Here is a 22,071-nt window from a genome sequence, read left to right on the forward strand (position 1 = left end):
CTAAGACATATTTTGCTAAAGCCCTGTGGAGTCGGCATTCCCACAGTAGGCCAGCTCACGCCCATCTGTTAACAAAACCGGAATCCTCTGTAAAACATTCTAGATGTTGTGCTGTATTATGTACTCCTTTTTTAATCCTTCAAAATATATTTTTGTATTTTTCCACTACTTGAAAATAAAATGATGTTCCAGGCAACCTTTGAGGGAGTCCACTCTAGAGCAGTCAGCTGCCAGGTCTCCTCTGGGAGCTGGACCACAGCGAGGCAGGCGCTGTGCAAGAGCCCCACGCAGGAGGGAGGCTCCGTGAACTGCACGTGGGTGCAGGCCAGGGGCGGAGCCGCTCTGGTGGCGCAGCTGGCCATAGGCGGACCCAGCAGAATGGCTTAGAGCTTAACATGGAGTAAAGCAAAGGACTTGCCGAGACGGGGTCAGACGAAAAGTCTCCTGACCCCCAAATTCTACCATGATATATTTGAAAAGTTTTGTGGTGTTGGGGGAAGGGCCTTAAAGAGGAAGGTCCCCAGTGAACAGGTGACACCAAAAAGCTTGCTTATCTCTATGACTCACTACCTAGAATTTTCATCCTACAAGACAGTTTAATTAAGACAGTGTCTCCAGAAGACGAATGTTTACATATTTACTCCATTTAACAAGAAGGAATTGGTGGGACACTCAATATACTTGAAGGCGTCTTGGTCACATCAACTAGCTACGTGATGAGGAAGCCTAGAGCAGGGTCCCAAAGGACTGGGACACAGGGAAGATAAATGTGGACAGAGGGAGCTAGAGGCAAGAAAGTACTATGCAGCCTTGATCCCTGAAGGAGTGGGAGAGAACTGGAGTCCAAGGAGAGTGGCTTTGGAAGTACTTTTTCTTTTTTCTCAATAACCTTTCTTTCCTTTCCCCCTGTCCCCCTCCCTCGCTCCCTCCCTTCAATGTGTTTACTGAACACCAACTGTGTGCCAATCCCGACTTCAGGCTCTGGAAATCACTGGTGACCAAAATCAGCATGGGCCCTGCCCTCGGAAACCCAGCCCTACAGGAGAGACAGACGGCAAATCAGTATTCACAGAAATCTCTATTCTGACGTGTTACACTAAGTACTGTGAAGCAGAAGTACAAGGGGCTATAGGATACTATGTGAGGGGAAGCTGGGGAATCCTTCCCTCAGGAAGTGACACTAATGCTCAAGGCAGAAGGAAGAGAAGGACCCAGGTCAAGAAAAGGCTGTGTGTGGGGGGAAGGGGCAGTGTTACAGCCAAGGAAACAAAAGAAATACTAATTATAGCAGTGATGATAACGGCAATAGATAAAACTTATTGAGCAGTTACTATGTGCCACTTGTTATTCTAAATATCCCAAAACACTTTATTCAGTTAATCCTTGTGTCACTCTGTGAGGCAATTACCCTTGGATAAGGAAAATGAGGCACAGAGCACTGAAGTAATTTGCCCAAGGTCATAAAGCTGGAAGGTAGGGAAACCTAGATCAAACTCAAGTCACCTGGCTTCAGGAAGAAGGACCAGGTGCAGTGAGGAAATGCACAAAAGGCAGGGGTAGGGGTGGCAAGTACAGGGCTGGAGGGAGAGGGCATACCCACGCACTCAAGGGCCATGGGATGGGTCCCAGAATTTTTCCTGAATTCCAGGGTGGAAACCCACTGCAGGAGTTTTAGAAGGTGAGATTAGCACTTTCCCGTGCCCTCTCTGGTTCCAATGGGAGAGCAGCCTGGAGCACGAGGCCAGCTGGGAGAGTACCCTAGTAGTCCAGGTGGGAGTAGCACAGTTTGCGTGAAATAGGCAATTAATAGCTAACCAAAGGCAGAGCTTCTCACTGCCTGCCTTCCCTCACCTCTTTCATCCTCTCTCTTTCCCTTCGTCTCTACTGCTCTCTCTGTCCGCAGCCCCTTCTCTCAGCAGATGGTGAAGGACACAGTGCTAAGACCCCCACCCTACTCTGTTTGCAGAGCCACTGACGGACAGACTTTGGCATTCTTTCATCTCTCCGAGGCGCCCTTCCTGCTTCCCCGACTCAGGATCCTCCTTTCTGGGCCTGCGTGTGGAGAGGGAGCAGCTGCTGGTATCTAGAACAACTCCCAGCTGTTCTCCCAACTTTTCTCAGTGTTTCTTAGCGTCAATGCCTGTAATTAGTTAAAATAGGAAGGGGGATGGGAAACAGAGGGGCAAAGAGAGACCTAAGTTTAGCTGTAGCCAAAAAGGCTTTCCCTCAATACACAGTGACCTCAGATGTAGCTCAGGGCACAGGGCACAGCGGTAGGGGGACTGAAAGAGCCACAGAGGAAACCTTCACAGGCCACGTGGGGCAGCCCTGCCTTCCCTCAGGACCGGATTGGAAAGGAAGGCAGTGGAGACACTGACTCCTTCCCCTGCACCAGGCCCTGTTCTGGCGTTCTGTGTGCGGCAGCTCAGCAATTCATCTCCTCCCAACGGCCAGAGGCTGATGCAGAGACCAGGATGACTGCATTTTACAGATGGGAAACTGAGGCTCTGTGAAATTGAAATTACTTTGTCTGAGATGACACAGCTAACAGGACAGCAAGGATTTCAACCTGAGTCTCTCTGACTTGACCATGTCTAGCAAAAGATGGGGTCTCGAACCCAGGACAAATGGGGTACTGGGCAGACAGGTTAAGCAGAGATTCAGGGCGGAGCGAAAATCCAGAGGATGCTGGCTCTCAGAATGCTTGGCAGCATCTCCGTAGGAACTGGCACGAATCACTCAGGGCCTCGACTTTTTCCAACCCAGAAATCCCTCCCAGCCCTCACAAGATGTGCCCGAGGAAGGAGCAGGCTGTCACTAACAATTTATAGGTAGAGAAATCATTTGGTAAATGCCACCCCCTCGCACCGCCCCTCATTCCAGCAAAAAAGACCACTGCTTTCTGCGATCAAAGAAGATGCATTGTTTGGCAAAGAATCTGAACTGGTTAATCAGCCCCCCATGCCCTACTGCCTTCTTAAGATTATGGTGGAATCTGGGCTCCTTCAGAAAACAGGCCACCTGGTAGGACTCATCACGTCAACTTCCTTCATCTTAGTTCAAGCTTAAAAGGCCTCTTCACTGGGAAACTCCCCAGTGAGGTTTCTACACACATCTGGAGACTTTCCACAATGGGCCTTTGAAGCGGGCTGAAGGATTCCGGGAAGTCCGCCTCACTGGGCCGAGGTTTAAAGAGCAGAAGCCCACATTTATTTTTCTTTCCCGCCTTCTTTAAAAAAACTCCCCCAGTAGTTTGTGGGCATTTGCAAAGCAGCCCTGATTTTCAGCTCCCTACTTCTAGGACTGAAGTCTTTAAGAAAAATGACAATAAAGCAAATTCAAAGGGAGGGCTGGTAGCATAAAGATCTGTTTATGTGTTTGGCTCCTCCACCAAACTCTGACTCGAGCTTTAGTCATCTGTGTAGCAGAAAGAAAACGGACTTTGGCCTCAAAGGGACTTGCTCCATCACTCAACATTGGTGACATCCTGTCGAGTCACTTAAAATTTCCGATCTGTGAAATGAGTTAACAGTGCCTGCCTCGTAGGGAGGACTAAACGTGACATGAGGTGGGATGAGAAAGTCACTCTGCAAGGTGTCCAACATGGACCTCATCAGGTCTATGCTGTCCCCTCTGCAAGGACCACCCTCCTTCAGGTAGGCCAGCAGCTACTCATTCTTAGAACCCAACTCAGGGCATGGTTTCCTCCTCTGGAAATGTCTGATGTCCCTCTTGCTTGGGCTAGTGTAGGTATGTGTCTTCCATGCTTCAATACCTCCTTATCCTCTAACCTATGGTTTATTGTTATTGCCATTTAAAGTGTACCTCCACCATGCCTCCTGCCACCTCTGTGAGAACTGTAGACATAGGGGGTCTTTCTTGTTCACTGTTGTATCTCCATACCAAGTATAATGCTAGTATATTGATGTACTCAGTGAATATCAACTGATTAATTAACTTATTTAAACAAATATTTATTAAGCACCCACATGGAGCCAGGTACTATTCTAGCTACTGAAGATATAGCAGTGAAGAAAACAGACACTGTCCCTGCCTTCATAAGTTTACGTCCTTATAGGAGAATCAGGAAATGCATTAAGGAAATATGTGAAGAGACTTCCAGTTTCAGCTCCAACCTGTAAAGAGCTTAGAAGTTGTTACCCCCCCCCCCCCATTCTTACAAGAGGAAAAAAGCTAAGAAACTGAAAATCACTGATCTTTCTTGGAACATTTGGAGAACTGAGGTTACAAGGCAAACCACCACCCTGAGATCTGGAGAGACAGGAGAATCCAGACAGTCACAGTGGAGAGCTCCTTACTGAGAGCAGAAGCCACTGCAGCCACAGACTGGAAGAGACACTTGAGTTGTAATTTTGATGAAGTGCTTGGGGCTGAGTGTGGATTCTTATGAGACTGAGACACTTCAGGACCATAATCTTAGTGGGGAGTCCATATGTTCATTGGTTTTCCCTCCAGGAACCCTACTAGGTTCTCACTGTGAAGAGGCAAGAATGATCCCCTCTTGGCTCTAGCAGGGGCAGGAAAAGAGCAAACACTGTGAAACGGGCCAGAGAGTTCTCTACAACAAAAGCCTGCTCTTCACGGGAAAAGATTTTACCACAGCCTTATCCCACTTGGGAGAAAGACATCTCTCCAACTCTAGCCCCCTCTAGCCTTCCCGTCTCACTTAAGAGGGAGGAAAAATGGTAAGAAACATTTGTGAAGGTCGCAGCCCAAAGACACAGGCCCACTGAAAGCTAAGATTTAATCAAAGATTATAGCGTGCTTTTCTTTCCCTCACATTAAAACCACACCAACAGGGCTCCAGAATAATAACAGTGGATTACAGCTGAAAGAGCTACAAGATACAGACTCCATCTAAGGAGGAGTTCTTAGGAAAGCCAAAGACAGAGGAGCAATTTAAGCCTAAGAAGAAAAGAAGAAGGAAAGAAATAATAAAAAACAGAAATCAATGAAACTGAATACAGGAAAACAATAGAGAAAATCAATGAAAACAAAAGCTGGTTCTTTGAGAAGATCAATAAAATTGATAAATCTGTGACCAGGCTAACCAAGATAAAAAGAGAGAAGACACAAATTACTAATATCAGAAACTAAAGAGAGGTCATCATTACTCATCCCATGGACATTAATCAGATAATAATCCGATGAGCAACTCTATGCCCACACATTTGATAACTTAGATGAAATGGACTATTTCCTTCAAAGACACAAACTACCAAAATTCACGCAAGGAGAAATAGATCATCTAAATACAGCTATAACTATTAAAGAAATGGAATAAATAGTTAATAACTGCCGCCCACAAAAAAAAAAAACACAAAGCACCACATCCAGATGGTTTTATTAGTGAATCCTACCAAACGTTTAAGGGAAAAATTCTATCAGTTCTTCACTATCTCCTTCTGAAAAATGGAAGCAGAGGAAAGACATCCTAACTCATTCTGAGGTCAACATTACTCTAATGCCAAAAAGAAAAAGACATTACAAGAAAGGAAACTCAAAAACCAATATATCTCATGAATATAGATGCAAAATCCCCAGTATTATATTAGCAAATCAAATCCAACAATGTATAGAATGAACTACACACCACAACCAAGTGGAATTTATTCCAGGTATGCAAGGCTGGTTTAAATATCAACCAATGTAATTCACCACATCAACAGATTAGAGAATAAAAATCATATAATCATATTAACAGATGTAGAAAAAGCATTTGATAAAATCCAACACCTATTTATAATTAATAGCTCTCAGTAAACTAGGAATACATGGGAACTTCCTCAGTTTGATAAAGAAAACCTACAAAAAACTCTACAAATAACATTATACTTAATGCTGAAAACTTAGAGAGAAACTTTCCCCCTAAGATCGGGAACAAGGCAAGGATGTCCTTTCTCAGCACTCCTATTCAAGATTGTTTTGGAAGTTTTAGCTGGTGAAATAAGACAAGAAAAGGAAATAAAAGGCATACAGATTGGGAAAGAAGAAATAAAACTGTCTTTGTTTTCAGATGGCATGGCTATCTATGTAGAAAATCCCAAAGAATAAAAAATAAACAAACAACACCTCTGGAACTAATAAGGGGGCATGGTAAAGTTGTGGGATACAAAGTTAATATACAAAAGTCAATTGTTTTCCAGTAATTACCAGGAACGAAAAATTGGAATTTGAAATAAAAAAATATCATTTACAATAGGATACCACAAAAAAAAAATACTCGGGCATAAGTTTAACAAAAAAGTATAGGATTTTTATGTGGAAAAAATACAAAATTCTGATGATGGAAATCAAAGAAGATCTAAATAAATGGAGAGAAATTCTGTGTTCACGGACTGTAAGATTCAATATTCATGAAGATGACGAACTTTTCTAACTTTATCTATAGGTTCAAAATAATCCCAATTGAACACTCAGCAGAGTACTTTGTAAATATTGACAAAATTATTCTAAGATTTATATGGAAAGGCAAAAGACTTAGATTAATCAACATAATACTGAAGAAGAACAGAGTCAGAAGACAGACACTACGGACTTCAAGGCTTACTACAAAGCTACAATAATCACAATAGTGTGGGACTGGTGAAAGAGTACTTATCTCTTCAATCTGTTTATGATCAATGGAACAGAAGAACGAGCCCATAAATAGATCCTCGCAAATATAATCAACTGATCTTTGACAAAGAAGCAAAGGCAATTCAAAGAATAAAGGGTAGTCTTTTCAATTAATGGTGTTGGAACAACTGGCCATCCACATGCAAAAAAAAGTTAATCTATACACCGACATTACACTTTTCACAAAAGTTAAATCAAAATGGATCACAGACCTAAACGTAAAATAAAGTGCCAAAGCACAGAACTTCTAGAAGATGCACAGGAGAAAATCAAGGAGACCTTGGATTTAACAACGAAGTTTTAGATGTGTACTTTTAAGAGAAGGAATAGACAAGCCACAGACTTGGAGAAAATATTCGTAAAACACATATCTGATAAAGAACTTGCATCTAAAATACACAAAGAGGGGCCGGCCCAGTGGCGCAGCGGTTAAGTTCACATGTTCCGCTTCTCGGCAGCCTGGGGGTCACCGGTTCGGATCCTGGAGGCAGACATGGCACCACTCATCAAGCCATGCTGTGGCAGGCGTCCCACATATAAAGCAGAGGAAGGTGGGCATGGATGTTAGCTCAGGGCCAGTCTTCCTCAGCAAAAAGAGGAGGATTGGCAGCAGATGTTAGCTCAGGGCTGATCTTCCTCCAAAAAAAAAAATAAATAAAATAAAATACACAAAGAATGCTTAAAACTCAACAATAAGAAAACAAACAACCCAATGAAAACATGGGCAAAAATATACGAACATATGCTTCACCAAAGAAGATAGAAAGATGGCAAATAAGCACATGAAAAGATGGTCAGCATCATTTCCTGTTAGGGAATTGCAAATTAAAACAACAATGATAAACCACCACGTACCTATTTGAATAGCCAGAATCCCAAAAAACTGACAATACCAAATGCTGACGAGGACATGGGATGACAGGGACTCTCATTCTTTGCAGGTGGAAATGCAAAATAGTACTACCATTTTGGAAGACAGTTTGGCAGTTTATAACAAACCTAAACGCAGTCTTACTATACTACCCAGCAATTGCATTCCTAGGTATTTATCTGACAGATTTGAAAACTTATATCCACATAACATCCTGCATGTGAATATTTATTCATAATCACCAAAAACTGGTGGCAACCAGGATGTCCTTCAATAAGTGAATGGTGCATCTGTGTAATGGAACATTATTTAGCAATGAAAAAGAAATGAACTACCAACCCACAATAAGACGTGGATGAATCTTAAATGCGTATTACTAACTGAGAGAAGCTAGTCTGAAAAGGTTACAAACTGTATGGTTCCAATTATGTGACATTGTGAAAAAGGCAAAACTGCTAGGGCAATAAAAAGATCAGTGGTTGCCAAGGGCTCAGGGAGAGGTGAGGCAGGATTAAACAGGTGAAACACGGAGGCCATCTTTTTCAGTGGTAAAACTATTCTATATGATACGGTAATCGTGTATACATGACATTACGCATTTGTCAAAAACCATTGAACATTACAGCACAAAGAGTCAACTGTAATGTGTGAAAGTTCAGAAAAATAATTTAGGAGGTGAGGGAATCCTAGGATGGAAGGTATCATGTGACAAGTGTTCTAACTGTATCACAAATGTGTGAAACGATCTCACTCAAGGTTGTGGGTGGTAAAGGTGCTGACCTAAGTAATGTGGGAAATAAGGAGAGTTTGTAAAACTAAAGGCAGAAGAAACTGTACATAAGCACCATACACTAGTTGACAAAGCTGCATCCTGTAGTGGTCTGGGTTAACACTTCTGAGATTGCCATATACGCACACTGGAATCGAACAATTAAGAGATGGAATGGTGGACGGTGGGAGCCAGTTTGCTCACCATTTGAGTGGGAGTTTACAGATAAGTAAGAGGGGGAGACTAGAATGATCCATGTGGTAACAGATTATAACTGGAGACATCAATATGAACTGATGTTTATCTAAATGTAGACAGAGATGATTACATATAGAAATATTTACAGATGTGGGTATATACACAGATTAGTATACACACAGATATTTCCTTGTACTGTCAGCTGGGAGGGTGTGGAAGCAACAGTAGCTCAGTAACAATGAGCATGCTTAGTGGCCAGGTCTTGGTTTCTAATACCATGATCCAATAAAAAGAACCAAGGCTCCTTGGAGAAGCAGCTGGTTCTAGGACTGGGGCAGGGAACACACAAGATGAGCCTGTAATATATCGTAGCACCAGAAAGTAAGGAAGTAACTGAAAAAACCGCCTCCACAATTATGGGCTATGTCAGAGAGATAAAAGAGCCAAGTGAGGGCTCACAATGGCCAAAACTGAGCAACAAAATAAATATTCGATTATAACCCAAAAGATAACATAAGTATCTATGAGTCCACATTATTATAAAGAAATGATTTAATGAATAAATAAGTGACTGAGAAGAGACATGTCTCCCATGCAGAAGAATTCCAAATTTCTGTAGATGCTCCTCACCAAGGAGGTGGGGCATAACTCCCAGTCCTTAAGTGTGGGCTGCACATAGTGACATCCTTCCAAAGAGTATAGTATGGAAAGTGGTAGGCCGGGCCTGTGGCCCAGTGGTTAAGTTCGCACACTCCGGATCCTAGGAACAGACCTGGCACCGCTCACTAAGCCATGCTGAGGTGGCATCCCATATAGCAGAGCCAGAAGGACAAGCAGCTAGAATATACAACTATATACTGGGGGCCTTTGGGGAGAAGAAGAGAAAAAAGAAAAAGATTGGCAACAGCTGTTAGCTTAGGGTCAGTCTTTAGGAAAACAAATAGTATGAAAAGTGGGAAAGCATGGAGTAGTTTTACAGTGGAGACACCTGACAAACACGACCTCAGCCAGGTGAGGCGAGCAAGGTCAACATCAACAGTCATGCTGATAATATGGACCCTTGATATGATAATTGTATTTTATCTCTGTGTTCTTCCTCCCAAAAACCTTTAACACCAGTCTAATCATGAGAAAAACATCAGAAAAATCCCAATTGAGGAACGTTCTACACATTTTCTGACCCATACTCCTCGAAACTGTCCAGGTCATCAAGAATCGGCAAAGCCTAAGGTGTCGTGACAACTGCCTGTCATCCACATCCTGGACAGGGTCCTGGGGCAGATGATGGACACCGGACAGAACAAGGAAATCGGAATAAAGTACGGACTTTAGCTATGATACTATATCAATACCAGTTCATTAACTGTAACAAATGTGTCATACTAATAAGATGTTAATAGTAAGGGAAACTGGGTATGGAGTTAACAAAAACTCTCCGCGTATCTTCACAATTTTTCTGTAAATAAAACTGTTCTAAAAAATAAACTTTATCAAGATAATATATGTCCATGTACATATATACACACACACATAGGTTGTGTCACGTAGTGATAAGTAGGCTGGGGAACAGAGAGTGACAGGAGCGGACCAGGCATTTGTACAGGGTGGCAGGAATGACAGCTCTCTGATAAAATATATTTAAACAGAGATCTGGAGGGAATGAGGCTGTGAACCATGTAAACGTCTAGGAGAAGAGGATTGCACGCAGAGGGAACTGTAAGTGTGAGAGCGCTGAGGTGGGAGTGTGTTCAGGGAGCCAAAAGAGAGCAAAGAGGCCAGGCAGATGGAGCGGCCTGGCAGGGCAGAAGAGCAGGAGACGGCCTCAGACAGAGGCCGGGCCTCGCAGCCAGGGCACGGTCTAAATAAACGAATCAGTAAATGAGGTGAATGGAAACTCTTCATCTTGAAATTTGTCCTAGGTACTCCAGCCTTGTTTTCACATTTAGAAGAAGAGTCATCCTTCATGATACACCTCCCCCCAAGCACACACAAACACTCCATCCTGACAAGTCCAAACTCTCTGAGGCTGCCATTGCTCCAGCAAGACCCTCCAGCCCTCAGAAGCAGCCTAAGGATGCCATCTCCTCTCTGAAACAAAACTGGAGACAGTTTCTAGACAGGCAAAGTGAAATGAAGGCTTGAGGCCAAGTTTTCACATAATTCAATTAAAAAAAATGTACATATGCCTGAAGTCTTTGGATAATGGAAAGAAATGTAGAATTTCCTCTTTTCATTATTAAAGCAATTGGCTCAAACTCTCATTTCATTTTGTCTATGTAGGCACAGTCCAGAGTCTGTAATTAGTTTCAAACCACCAAAGTAGAAACAGAATAAAACCTCAACCAACAGAAGGACCTTTTTTCCTTGACATACTTGGCTTTCAATGGCTTGACACATACGGCCTGAATCCGAAAAGCAAGCTTATGACTGGGACTTGCTTAACGAACAAAATAACTTGCAAAGTGTGCCTTGGGAGAGTCCAGTCGGAGCCCCGTCCCTGCCACCTTCTCCATCTCTAGTTCCCATCCCACGTAATGAGAGAAGGTGTCTGAATGAGGCTGAACTCCCATCATTGGAGGACAGCCTGCGACCTACAAACCGCGACGGGCATGAGAACTCTCACCTCTTTCAGAGATTTGTGCCGATAAGGATGAAATCAAAAACACTTTCCTGTGAACTTCTCTTCAACCGGAAAGGTACATCAACAAGGCATTCTACTGCCCGAGCACGGGAGTCAAGTGCGCCTCTCTCAGTCGTGGGGACTTGATCTCAGAAGGTCTCGGTTTATTTGAGGGTAGCTGGTGCCACACTCAATTACTGGCCACATTTTTTGGGAGTTAACCTCTTGAACCTCAGTTTCTTCACCCGTAAAATGACAATTATAATGTCAGCCTGCAACGCCCTTATCAAGATTAAATTAAATAATGTCCGCAAACTGCCGAGAACAGTGCCTAGCCTACAAGTGATTAATATGTGTTGGTTCCTTTTATAAACATAGCTATACGTCCTATATTTGTACCTGACACAGATCTGGCAAATAGCAGCCTCCTGAGAAATGTTTGTTGAACATCTGACTGTCTGAATGACCTATCTCCAGGGCATCTTGAGTGATACTTTATGTAGTGACACTTAACCCAACGCTGATGGGAACGACCATTTACTGAGCACTGACTGCTGGGCAGGCGCTATGACACGTGCTCACACACATCGTCTCACCGAGTCCTCACAACTACCTTCTTTTAGCTCCACTTTACAAATGAAGAACTGAGATGGAGCAATTTTCCCAGGATGACACAGCTAGCAAGCAGTGGAACTGGACTTTGAACTCATACCTTGATTTCAGAGGCCAAGCTCTTAGCTGTCATGGCACCTGTGCAGTATTTTAGAACACATATTTAAAAAGGCATTTCGACTTCTTTTGTTAAGAAAGACTCAACTCGAGTGAAGTCGTCTTCTTGCAGCTCCCCAGAACAGCTTCAGCTGCTTGGATTGGCAGCTACCAGAAACAGGTGGGCCTGGAAAAGCTGCCAGGGACTGGCCCTTGAGAAGGTGCCTGTCTAGTCCTGTTCTGAGAAGCCAGTAGAATCTGATGGGGATGCCAATCATGTGGGCTGGCAGGGGGAGGAGAATCCTGGGTGCTGAGCTGGAGTGTCACCTTGAACAAAAGAGGTAAAAGTCCCCTGAGGCAAAAGCAAATGCTCCAGAGCCGGGAGCTGGAGGAGTGGCCCTGGGTACCAGTGCTAGAGGGCCAGAAGCCAGAGCCAGGGGCACCAGCACAGCCAGGAACCAGGAGGCCAGGGGTGAGGGGCTGCAGAGGATGCAGTGGAAGGTTCTAGACAGGCTGTGAGCAATCCCGGGCTGTGGCAAGGCTCCTTCTCAGTGGGAGGCCCCTGAGCTGTGGTGTAGAGGAGAGAGAGTCAGCGTGAGGGAAAGGGGTGGGATGGGATCACTTTAGCCCCAGAAAGCTCCTCTGGGTAAACCCACCCTAGAGGCGGTGAAAGTGACTGAGAGCATGGACTCGGGCCAGACTGCCTGGGTTCAAAGCTTGGTTTCTCTCTTTACCAGGTGTATGACCACAGCCCTGCTACATAACCTCTCTCGGCCTCAATCTCCTCACCTGTACAAAGGGGATAACAATGCCCCTATCTCATGGGGGCTCCATGAAGATTAAACGAGTGAATATATAGAAAATGGCTACAGGAGGATCTAGGAAGTGCTGGCACACAGAAGTATTGACATGTTACATACTGTTCCAATGACTACCACCTCCCAGAGCTGCTGGGAAGACGCCGTGAGATGCGGTGTCACTCAGTCAGCAGAGAATTCGCCCCTTTGCCCTCTTCTTCACACAGCACATTCCAGCAGTGGGACCAGGACTGGAACCTGGCTCTCCAGAGTCCCGGTCCTCTGCACCCCCAGCAGGGCTGTCTCACGGTGGGTTCTGAGCAGTGCTGAGGGTCGCCCTGTGGCTCCAGACATGTGCCCTTCTCTTCCTGCCTTGTCCTCTTCAATCTTCCCAAACCCGAGCTCCGGTGGCTCAACCCGAGGTCGCCTCACACCTGCAGATGACGCTTCTGGGCTCACACCACCTCTACCTGTCTTCCCACCTCCCCTCCAGCCTGACTTGGTTGGCAGGGTGGTTCCTTTCACTATGGTATCCCCTGCTCAAAAGCATTCCATAGCTCCCCACTGCCTGTGGTGGGAGGGATCAGACTGGTCCAGGTGGCACAGAGCCTCTGATTCCCACTACTTTCCAAGTCCATGAGCAATTGTAATAGATAGTGGCATCAGAACAAGCAAGAACAATTTTACAGGCAGAACCTAAGATTAAATTGTATGGATACGCTATCAAATCCACCTGCCAGCACACGTATCCACACAGCTAAGTAACAACACGAGAGCCCTGCACTGCTGAACTCAGCACGTGCAATATGTCTCATTTCCCATGAAGATTTGATTTCTACAATCTAAACCTCAATTTTATCACCTGCAACATAGGATAATACCTACATCACGGAACAGATGGCAGGGTTAAAGGAGACAGTGCCTGGTCAGCAAAGCTGCACAAAAGTGCTGTCTTAGTTATCCCGATTATTACTCTAATACCTAAACCCCTCTCTCTGGCCTGCAAGGTCCTGCACAATCTGTCTCCTCGCTACTCACCCATCTGATTTCCCACAGCTCCCAGGAATTTGCTGGGCCCGTTTCTCCGAGATATTTCCATTCCTGTGTCTTCTCTCCATGGTTCTTTCCTCACTCTCATCATGACCAAATTTGAGCTTCTCCTGTCTAAATGCTGCCCCACACTCAAGGCCCAGCTCACACTGGACTGTCTCCAGGAAACTGTCTGCACACCCAGTACCCCTGGGTCCAGTCCCTTGGCCCAGCTCTCTGAATTCAAACTCACTTACATTCTGTGCTAAATAATTTTTAATATACCTGCTGTTGTTCCAACATTTTGGTTTTCTCGCTCCAATTAGATTGTAATCCTTTCTTGAGTGACTGAAGAGATTTTTTTTCTTTAAAGGTAGTTTTCAGCATACAACAACCGTTCCCAAAGCCCCTAGCAACATTTCCTCTGAGGGTTCCCAAGGGGAGCGTAAAGATTCCTGGGAGCTCAGAGGTCAGGAGTGGTCTGTTCATCTTTTAAATGAAGATAATGATATCCACCTCTAGAGTTGTTTGACAGATTGAGATAATGGGCATGAAATTACCCAGAAGTCTGCTGAATTGAAAATATGATCTGGCAGAAGAGAGGGAAAAAGCAACTGGAATCCATAGGAATCTGTGCAGGAGGCAGAGGAAGGGAACCAGGGGACCCACCAGGACAGCTCAGGGGACAGCGTGCTCAGATCTCCTGTGTCGGGTGCCGGGCGAGGTGCCTTACGTAGATTACACACAGGACACTGGGGAAGAGCATGAGTTCTGGAGTCAGGCTATTGGGTTCCGGTCCTATTCTGTCTGTTATCAACTGTGTGACCTCAGTTAAGTTACTCAAAATGCCTGTAGCCTATTTTCTACATCTTTAAATTGGGATAATTTAAAGCAGGGGTTGGCAAATTTTTCCTGTAAAGGGCCAGATAGTAAATATTTGAGGGTTTTTGGGACACACAGTTGCAGCTGCTCAGCGCTGCACTTGCAGCATGAAAGCACCACTGAGTCCATGTGAACAAAGGGCAGTGACCGAGGTCCAATGAAACAGTCTTTGCAGAAGGGGCAGTGGGCAGGAAGCGGTCCACAGGAAGTTGTTTGCCAGCCCCTAATATTGACTCTATCTCACAGGGTCCAGATAGAACTGAAGACTTAGTATAGTTCATGCTCTTAGAACAGTGTTCTGCTACAGCAATTGCTCAACAAACATTAGCTGTTGTCATTTAAATGAACCCTGGAATAGATGTGAGCATGCCCTTTGACACAGAAGAAAACTAAAGCTCAGAAATAACTGAATAACTTTTTCTTTTTTTAGGAAGATTGACCCTGAGCTAATGTCTGCCTCCAATCCTCCTCTTTTTGCTGAGGAAGACTGGCCCTGAGCTAACATCCGTGCCCATCTTCCTCTACTTTATATGTGGGACGCCTACCACAGAATGGCTTGCCAAGCGGTGCCATGTCTGCATCTGGGATCTGAACCGGCGAACCCCGGGCCGTCAAAGCGGAACGTGTGAACTTAACTGCTGAGCCAGTGGGCCGGCCCCTGAATAACTTCTTTAAGATCTGCTGTCTTCTAACAGTGGCAGAGTCAGACGCAGAGCTCAGGTGGTTGGACTCTAAAGTCTGCGGTTTTTCCAGAGCAATTTTTATCAGCTTCAAAGATCAGATCAGAACCAAGAGCTTATTTCATAGACCCAAAGGGAACATTGCTCTGGTCCTGTATCTCCACGTGTTTGGGGACTTGACTCAAACGCTGGTGACACGTTGAATGGTGAAATCAGGCCTGGGATGCAAGTAAGCATTGTTGGCAAGCCCTCAGCTTTACTTTCTTTGAATCCCAAGCCCGGTCAGTGGGGAACAGGTGTGGAATCCATGTCCACGTCCCTCTCTGGGGCGCACCGTCTTAGCCTCCCCGCCTCGGTGTCAGTTTCCTGTGACACCGATGCATCTGCCTTTGGATAGCCCTAATTAAGTGCACAAATAGGGCAGCCTTCCCAAATCCCACATTAGTTCTGCTTTGGAATGCCAGAACGTTTCTACCATGGAAAAATTCTTCATGCCCTGACTCTTAACAAACCCAGCAAGTTCAAATGCATTTCTGGGGGGACAAGAATCCCAAGCTGTTATGTGAGAAGGCAAGGAAAGAAAGGGCTTTTCTTGAAAGGGAAAACAAAGGGCATCCAGAAATGTCACCAAAATGCCCTTCAAACTCTCCAGCTTGCCCCAAGTTGTTTGCTTAGGCCTTGAAAAGGAGATTTATGTAACTCTTTCCTTGGGTCAATTATCAGTTTCTTAAACCTGAGACTCTGAAGCCAGTATCAGCAAAAATTTCCTTTCGTATGTCAAATATGTGGAATAAAAAGAAAAAACAGTCCCCAATCAATGGCACAGACTTTGTACATTTCAAAACTGTCCACCTATCTCCTCCTCCCCTGCTTCCTCCTCCTTCTCTCCTCTCACCCCAAAGCCCCGTCTACCGACCAGTGTGCTCTAGGGGAAGCCTCTCTGGTTCTGTAGCTAAGAGGACACTATCATGGCTGATTTTGTGCACGTAGATTGAAAAGCAATCAGCTATCTGCTGTATGTTTAATTCTATGTCTTGTGGAGTGAAAAGCCACTTAGGCTACAATCTCCAAAGGCACTGGAGGTTGTTCATTTCCAGAATTCAGTGGACCATTGTGTTGATGTATTTCCCCTCATCAAAGGACGGAAAGTGGCTTGGCCTTCAACTTGACGTTCCTACAAGACAATACAACGGTGGAGGCCACTGGGCTGCGAGTCAAACGGTCACACACCACTAGGTCTGCGAAGCCCAGAATCCAAGTGGATCCTCCAGGTTCCAGGCTGACACCCAACCCAGCCTCAGGCAAGACAGATGCCACCCTTCAGTTGGCCACCATGGGCTTCCTGCCCAGGGCAACAGCGACCTCTGTGGGGCTTGCTGCCTCAGGAGAGATGAAGGGCCTTTCATTAGGGTTGCCAGAGTTTATTATCCCAATAAACTCACCTTTGAGTCCTAGATATTTTTAATGATCAATTACTAATAATTATGCCAGGACTTAATACACAAGCTGGGTTTGTCCTGGGTGTCTTATTACCCCTCCACTTTACTTCTCAGGAGCTGTCGACGGTTGGGGGATTTGGAGAAATGACTGCCATCAGGTCCTGTTCTCTCCAGGGTCGAGGAAACTGGGAAGTGTCAGACTTTGAATTTTGATTGTGATACCCTTATTCTGTGTTGCCCCTTCTGGCAGATTCCATCAGACTTCAGAATTCATAGAAGCAAACGTGCACCTAGAAAATACTGAAACAGACACCAGCTAGTAATGGCACGCAGGCTGGAGGCTGCCTGGCACTGGCGGCTGGGGCAGAGGCTCCATTCCCAAGAGCAGGGAGGGCCATCTTCTTGGAAGGCCTAGCTCAGGAGTCCCAAACTTTGGACCAATAAAATATCCAAAGCTTTTGGAGACCTGCAAAGAACTATCAGCTTTTATTTTGCCATATAAGGACCTTAAAAAAACAACTACTCAACATGTACAATAATCATTATATTATAACAAAAGCAGATTTTAACACCAAAGGAAAAAAAATGGTTACTATGATCTCAGAATCAAGGTAAATCATTTAAAGAGCCTATATTTAGCTTTGTTAAAAACTTGATACACTGCCCTATTTTTTCATCTCCCATGGACTACTGAAACTTTGTTAAGGACTGCAGTGAGGGCCAGTCCATGGCATGTCATGGAGTCAGCCAGGGCCCCACACCAGGAAGGGCCCAGGTCCGGGGTTGAGTGATCTGCAGTCGCAGTCCTGAAATTCGTAATAATTTTGCCCTCGAGTCTGTGCTCTGTAACCGGAGGCTGACGCAGCAACGGAGCAGGTGCTGGGAGCCTGTCCATGCCTTTCCTTTTCTAGGGGCAGTTCTCGGCTGTCTGCTCCCTGCCCTCAGGCGCCCTACCCCACATCCCCACTGCTACCATGCACCGCTGCACTGGTGACAGGGTTATGTGGGGTGGGGGTGTGTAGGGGTAAGCCCAGGTGTGGGGAGAGCCAGGTCAGGTGGTGGGCCCGTGGCTTCTCAGGCTGAGGCAAGGCAGTGGCTCTGCCCCACCTCTGCAGTGGGGTGTCGAGTGGGCAGCTGGGAAGCTGGAAACCTTTGGGGTCACCTGTCGGCCATGAATTGAGGCAACAGGCCTGTGGGAAGGGGAGACTTCCCTGCTCTGGCCAGGGCCCCGCATTTTCATTTTGCACTGGGTTCCCCAAATAATGCTGCTGGCCCTGCCTGCAGTAGCCCTCCGATGGCATTCGGGACGTGAATGACGTCCAGAGCTGTTGGGCTAGCTGATAGATCCTTGCCTCAAATAGCTCCCCCCTCCTCTTCTATGTAAGCAGATTCTTCAAGTAATGGCTGTGATTCCCAGACTTCTGTATGGAAGCAAATCCCCAGAGGCTAAGAACTGGCCTCTTGGGAGCCATTTTATTCCTGGCTTGGGCTGGGCGGCTAACTGTCATCCTTGTCGTCCTTATTATTCTTCACTGGTGGGGGGGGCGCTCTTTCACTGTGTGTACAGCTACAGTCGTGCACCACTTAATGACAGGCATACGTTCTGAGAGACGCCTTGTTAGACGATGTCACCGTTGTGTGAACATCATGGCGTGCGCTTGCACAAACCTAGATGGTGCAGTCTACTACACAGCTAGGCTCTAAGGTACTAATCATGGCTCCACTGTTGTACATGCGGTCTGTCATTGACCAAAATGTCATTATGTGGCACGTGACTACATTAATCTCACTTTCTCTAGCTTGATGAACCTGAAAGAGCCGACACTTTGGATTTTCAGACAAATCTAGATTCAGGTCCCAATTCTCTCACTTTCTGGCCATGTTGCCTTGAGCAAGTGATTTGCCTTTCTAAACTTCTAATTTCTCATTTGTAAATGGAGATAACAATATCTACCTACCTCAGCCTAATTTAAAGGTTAAATGTGGTTATATGATCAAGCATGTTATCAAGGGATCAAATAACTGTTGTCGCTTTCTTCCTCCTCTCCTGTGCCCTAGAGAGGAAGAAAGATGCCTGAGGAGGCAACGTCTTAGCCGGGAAACCCTCCCAATAGGGGCTGAGCCAGGCATCCTTTGGCCAAGTGGCCTTTTCTATTGTTCAAGCCGCAGCACTGCCGTGGAAGGAAAAGCCCTGGATAAGAGAGCAGCTGTAACTCTGGAAAGTCAAGAATCTGCTTCTCAAGGAATGAGATGTGAGCACACAGGACTAGTTAGGTTTGATAGGTCAGAAGAAATACAAAAATGGGGGGAGAGATATGGAGGGGATGGTGATAGCATCCAGGACAAACACAACCAGCCCCCCACCTCTCCACAGTCAAGCCCTGCCCTTGGAGGAGCCAGGAGACTTTTTGTTATTGCCTCGGAAAGGTTCAGGAGTGCAGCATTCGAAGTGTTTTGGACTAAGAATCAGGAGGCCCAGATTCCAGTCTCAGGTTTTCTCTCTATAACCTCGGGAGCATCACCTCCCAGTCTGGAACCAAACATCCCCATCTTTTAAATGCGTTAGACTAGATGACTTGTTAAAGCCTCTTCCAGCTTTGATACTCTTTTTTTTTGTTATTTTCCAAATTAGAGACAGGATAGCTATAAAAACGTCTTCTGTGTGAGCTGGGACACTGCCCGCTGAGCTGGGACGGGCCCCTTCAAAGCAGTGGCTTTAGGAAGGCCTGCCCCTGTGCAGGGATGCTGCTCCTTGGGTGGGGCCATTTGCTGAGACTCCACGCTGGCTGTTCATCTGATGGTTCGTGCATCTCTATTCACAACCAAGGCCCCTCTCTGGAGGGGGCTGCGACCAGCCTCACGAGCAGTACCAGATGCAGCCGTTTTCACGCGGAGTGTGTCGACAGTCATCTCCACACAGAGGAGCACACTGGGCTGTTGTGGTGAGAATTCTGGGCAGTGCTATTTATGGCAGTGTTCTGGTTCACCCTCGGCCTAGTACACAGGGTACAGTTGAAAATGGCCTCAGCTGAAAACACTCTCTTGTCTTTCAGGGCAAAATTTCCAAACTTTTACTTGCAGTCTGTCAGCTCCAGGCCCACCACCCCTGAGTCTGCCTCCTCTGGTCTCCCAAAGCAACAAGGTCACCTCTCTGTCCCCTTTCCCTCCCTCTTGGCCTCTGAGGTATTCCCAACAGAGGCAGTACACACATTAACAGCATATCATAGGGATTTGGAGCCAGACAGACCTGGGCTCGAATCCCAGTTCCTCCACTTCGTAGTTGTGTGACTGTGGGTAGGGTCACTTAAGCTCTCCGACCCTCAGTTTCACCAGGTGAAAACTGGACGTAACAGTACCTACCTACAGGACTGTTTGCAGAATTAAAATGAGATACACTATAGTAGAAAAATTCTGACAGACATCCCTAATGGTGTTTTTCTCTCTGCCCCAACCATTTTGCTCTGGTGCATAGAAATCAGCCTTCTGCCTTATTTCCCCTCCTCAGTTTTGATCCTCTTCCCTCCCTCTCTTGTGCTGCAGACCCACCAGAGTGGACTGGGCTGGGGCTCGGCTGCGCTGCCATTCCTTCTGCCCAGGGACCCCTGACTGTCCCCTGGATGGACAGGAGAGATGAGTAGCAGTAACAGTTAATTTCATGAAACACTTTCTATGTGTCCAATTTATTATGATTTCCTCTTCATAAGAAGCTGAGAGGAAGGCACCATTGTCAATCCAATTTTCCAGATTAGGAAACTCAATGTTGGAGAGTTAGGTCCAAGGTCACAGGTCCAAGAGTGGTGGAGGCTGACTTCTAAGCCTGTGCGTCTGACTCCACAGCCTTCTCTTCTAACCACCAGCCTCTCTGCAACAGCCAAGAGCTCAAAAGAGCAGTGGGTACTCCCTGCATGTTCATTCCTACCTTTTTCGATAATCATCACCACCACGTATTCACAGTAGAATTGAATATCTGTAAACATGGCCCCATTTGACTTTTCCCAGCAACCTCATGCAGTAGCTATATTCATGTCCACCTTACAATTGAGACAGCTGAGGTTGGAATTAGTATGTTGTCCAAGTCAACCGGCTGTGAAATGAGAAGCCGAGATTCAGGTACCATGGAAGATTTCTTTGTAGCTCCTTGAACACTGTACTATGTGCCAGAGCTTTATAAATATTAACTCTTGTAACAGCTCTATGAGGTAGGCAATAGCAGCACCCCCATTTTACACATAGGGAAACTGAGGCAGAGAGAAAGTAAGAAACTTGTTCCAGGCCTCAAAAGTAAGAGTGGCAGAGCTGGGTTTTGAACCAAGGCAGTCTGGCTCCAAGTCTGGCCTCCCAGCCTCCAGCGCTGTGTTGCTGTATGAAGTGAAGGATGCCAGGCGAGCTGAGGGGAAGAGGAGACAATTTCAAAGGCAGAGCGAATTATCCCTGCGTAGGCAGGAGGCTTGCGAGTCCAGGAACCAGAAAAGCTCTGGAAGAAACTCTCCACCCACGTGGATGGGAGCCGTCCCCCAGAGGCCTGGCTCCTCTCCTCCAGAAGGCGCTGGCCACCCTGGAGAATGTTCCGGCATTGAGCAACGGTGTAGCTGTTTCGTTTCCTTTAGGCCCACTGAGATGCACGATGAGGAAATTGCCTCAGACTCTTGAGCAAGCTGTGAGTCCACTATTCAGCTATAAAATCCTCAGAAGAGATGAACGTCAACAGTTTTAAATGACCAGTTACATTTAAACGTCCAGGAAAAAAAAAAGGCCTTTTATCAGGAAAGGCAGAAACAAACATGTATTACCCCCTACCATGTGCTGAAACGTGGGTGACATTAGCTTCATAATGACCTTTCAAAACTGTGACCTGCCCCCTTTTACAAAGAAATAAACTAAGGCTCACAGTAGTAAAGGCACGTCCTCAAATCAAGCGGCAAGTACAGAAGCCTGGAAGTGGCCCATGGGCTACGTATGACGTCAGGCTGCATGCTCTGAGCTGGCCTGCCTCCTCTCATTCACCGGTGACTGGTCCCCACGGTGTGGGAGCTCCCCCACAATTAATGGTGACATTATCAAGAATGTCTGCACAGACACAGAGACCATTCTGCCAACCTGGTGTGTTCCGGTCTAAAACGCTATCATTCTGAAAAACAGCTTCAGGAAAAGAAATGGTTTACAGGGAAAATTTCCAAGAAATCTTGAAGAAAGAGATTTACAGATGTGAGGATGTGAAAATTTCAAACTCCTGTAGAAGACATCATAAGCAAAGGTAGATGAAGTGGGCACCTTTAAGAAAGTCTTCAATATATGCGAGAGACAAAGGATTGATATACACAGCATATAAAGAACTCCTCCAGACCAATGTGGAAAAGACAAACAACCCTGCAGGAAAAAGAAGAGAGAATATGAATAGGCCATTAAGAGAAAAGAGAAATCAAGTGACTGAGGATACAG

The 22,071-nt window shown here is 45.8% G+C and overlaps 1 protein-coding gene across 27 annotated transcripts in view; it reads right to left on the reverse strand.

Annotated features, from left to right (window-relative positions):
* FGGY (FGGY carbohydrate kinase domain containing) overlaps positions 1-22,071 on the reverse strand; it is a 378,492-nt gene that overhangs the window by 22,465 nt on the left and 333,956 nt on the right. For 2 of the 27 annotated variants that reach the window (XM_070509774.1, XM_070509773.1), the window contains exon 15: positions 16,640-16,932. The exons of the other annotated variants lie outside the window; for them this stretch is intronic. In XM_070509774.1, the coding sequence (XP_070365875.1) occupies positions 16,903-16,932 (30 nt within the window). In that variant the 3' untranslated portion in view covers positions 16,640-16,902. Of the gene's footprint in view, positions 1-16,639; positions 16,933-22,071 lie in introns of those variants that run through there. 27 annotated transcript variants of the gene reach the window in all.

Source organism: Equus asinus, chromosome 5 (genome assembly GCF_041296235.1).
Source record: "Equus asinus isolate D_3611 breed Donkey chromosome 5, EquAss-T2T_v2, whole genome shotgun sequence".
Classification (NCBI taxonomy): Eukaryota; Metazoa; Chordata; class Mammalia; order Perissodactyla; family Equidae; genus Equus; species Equus asinus.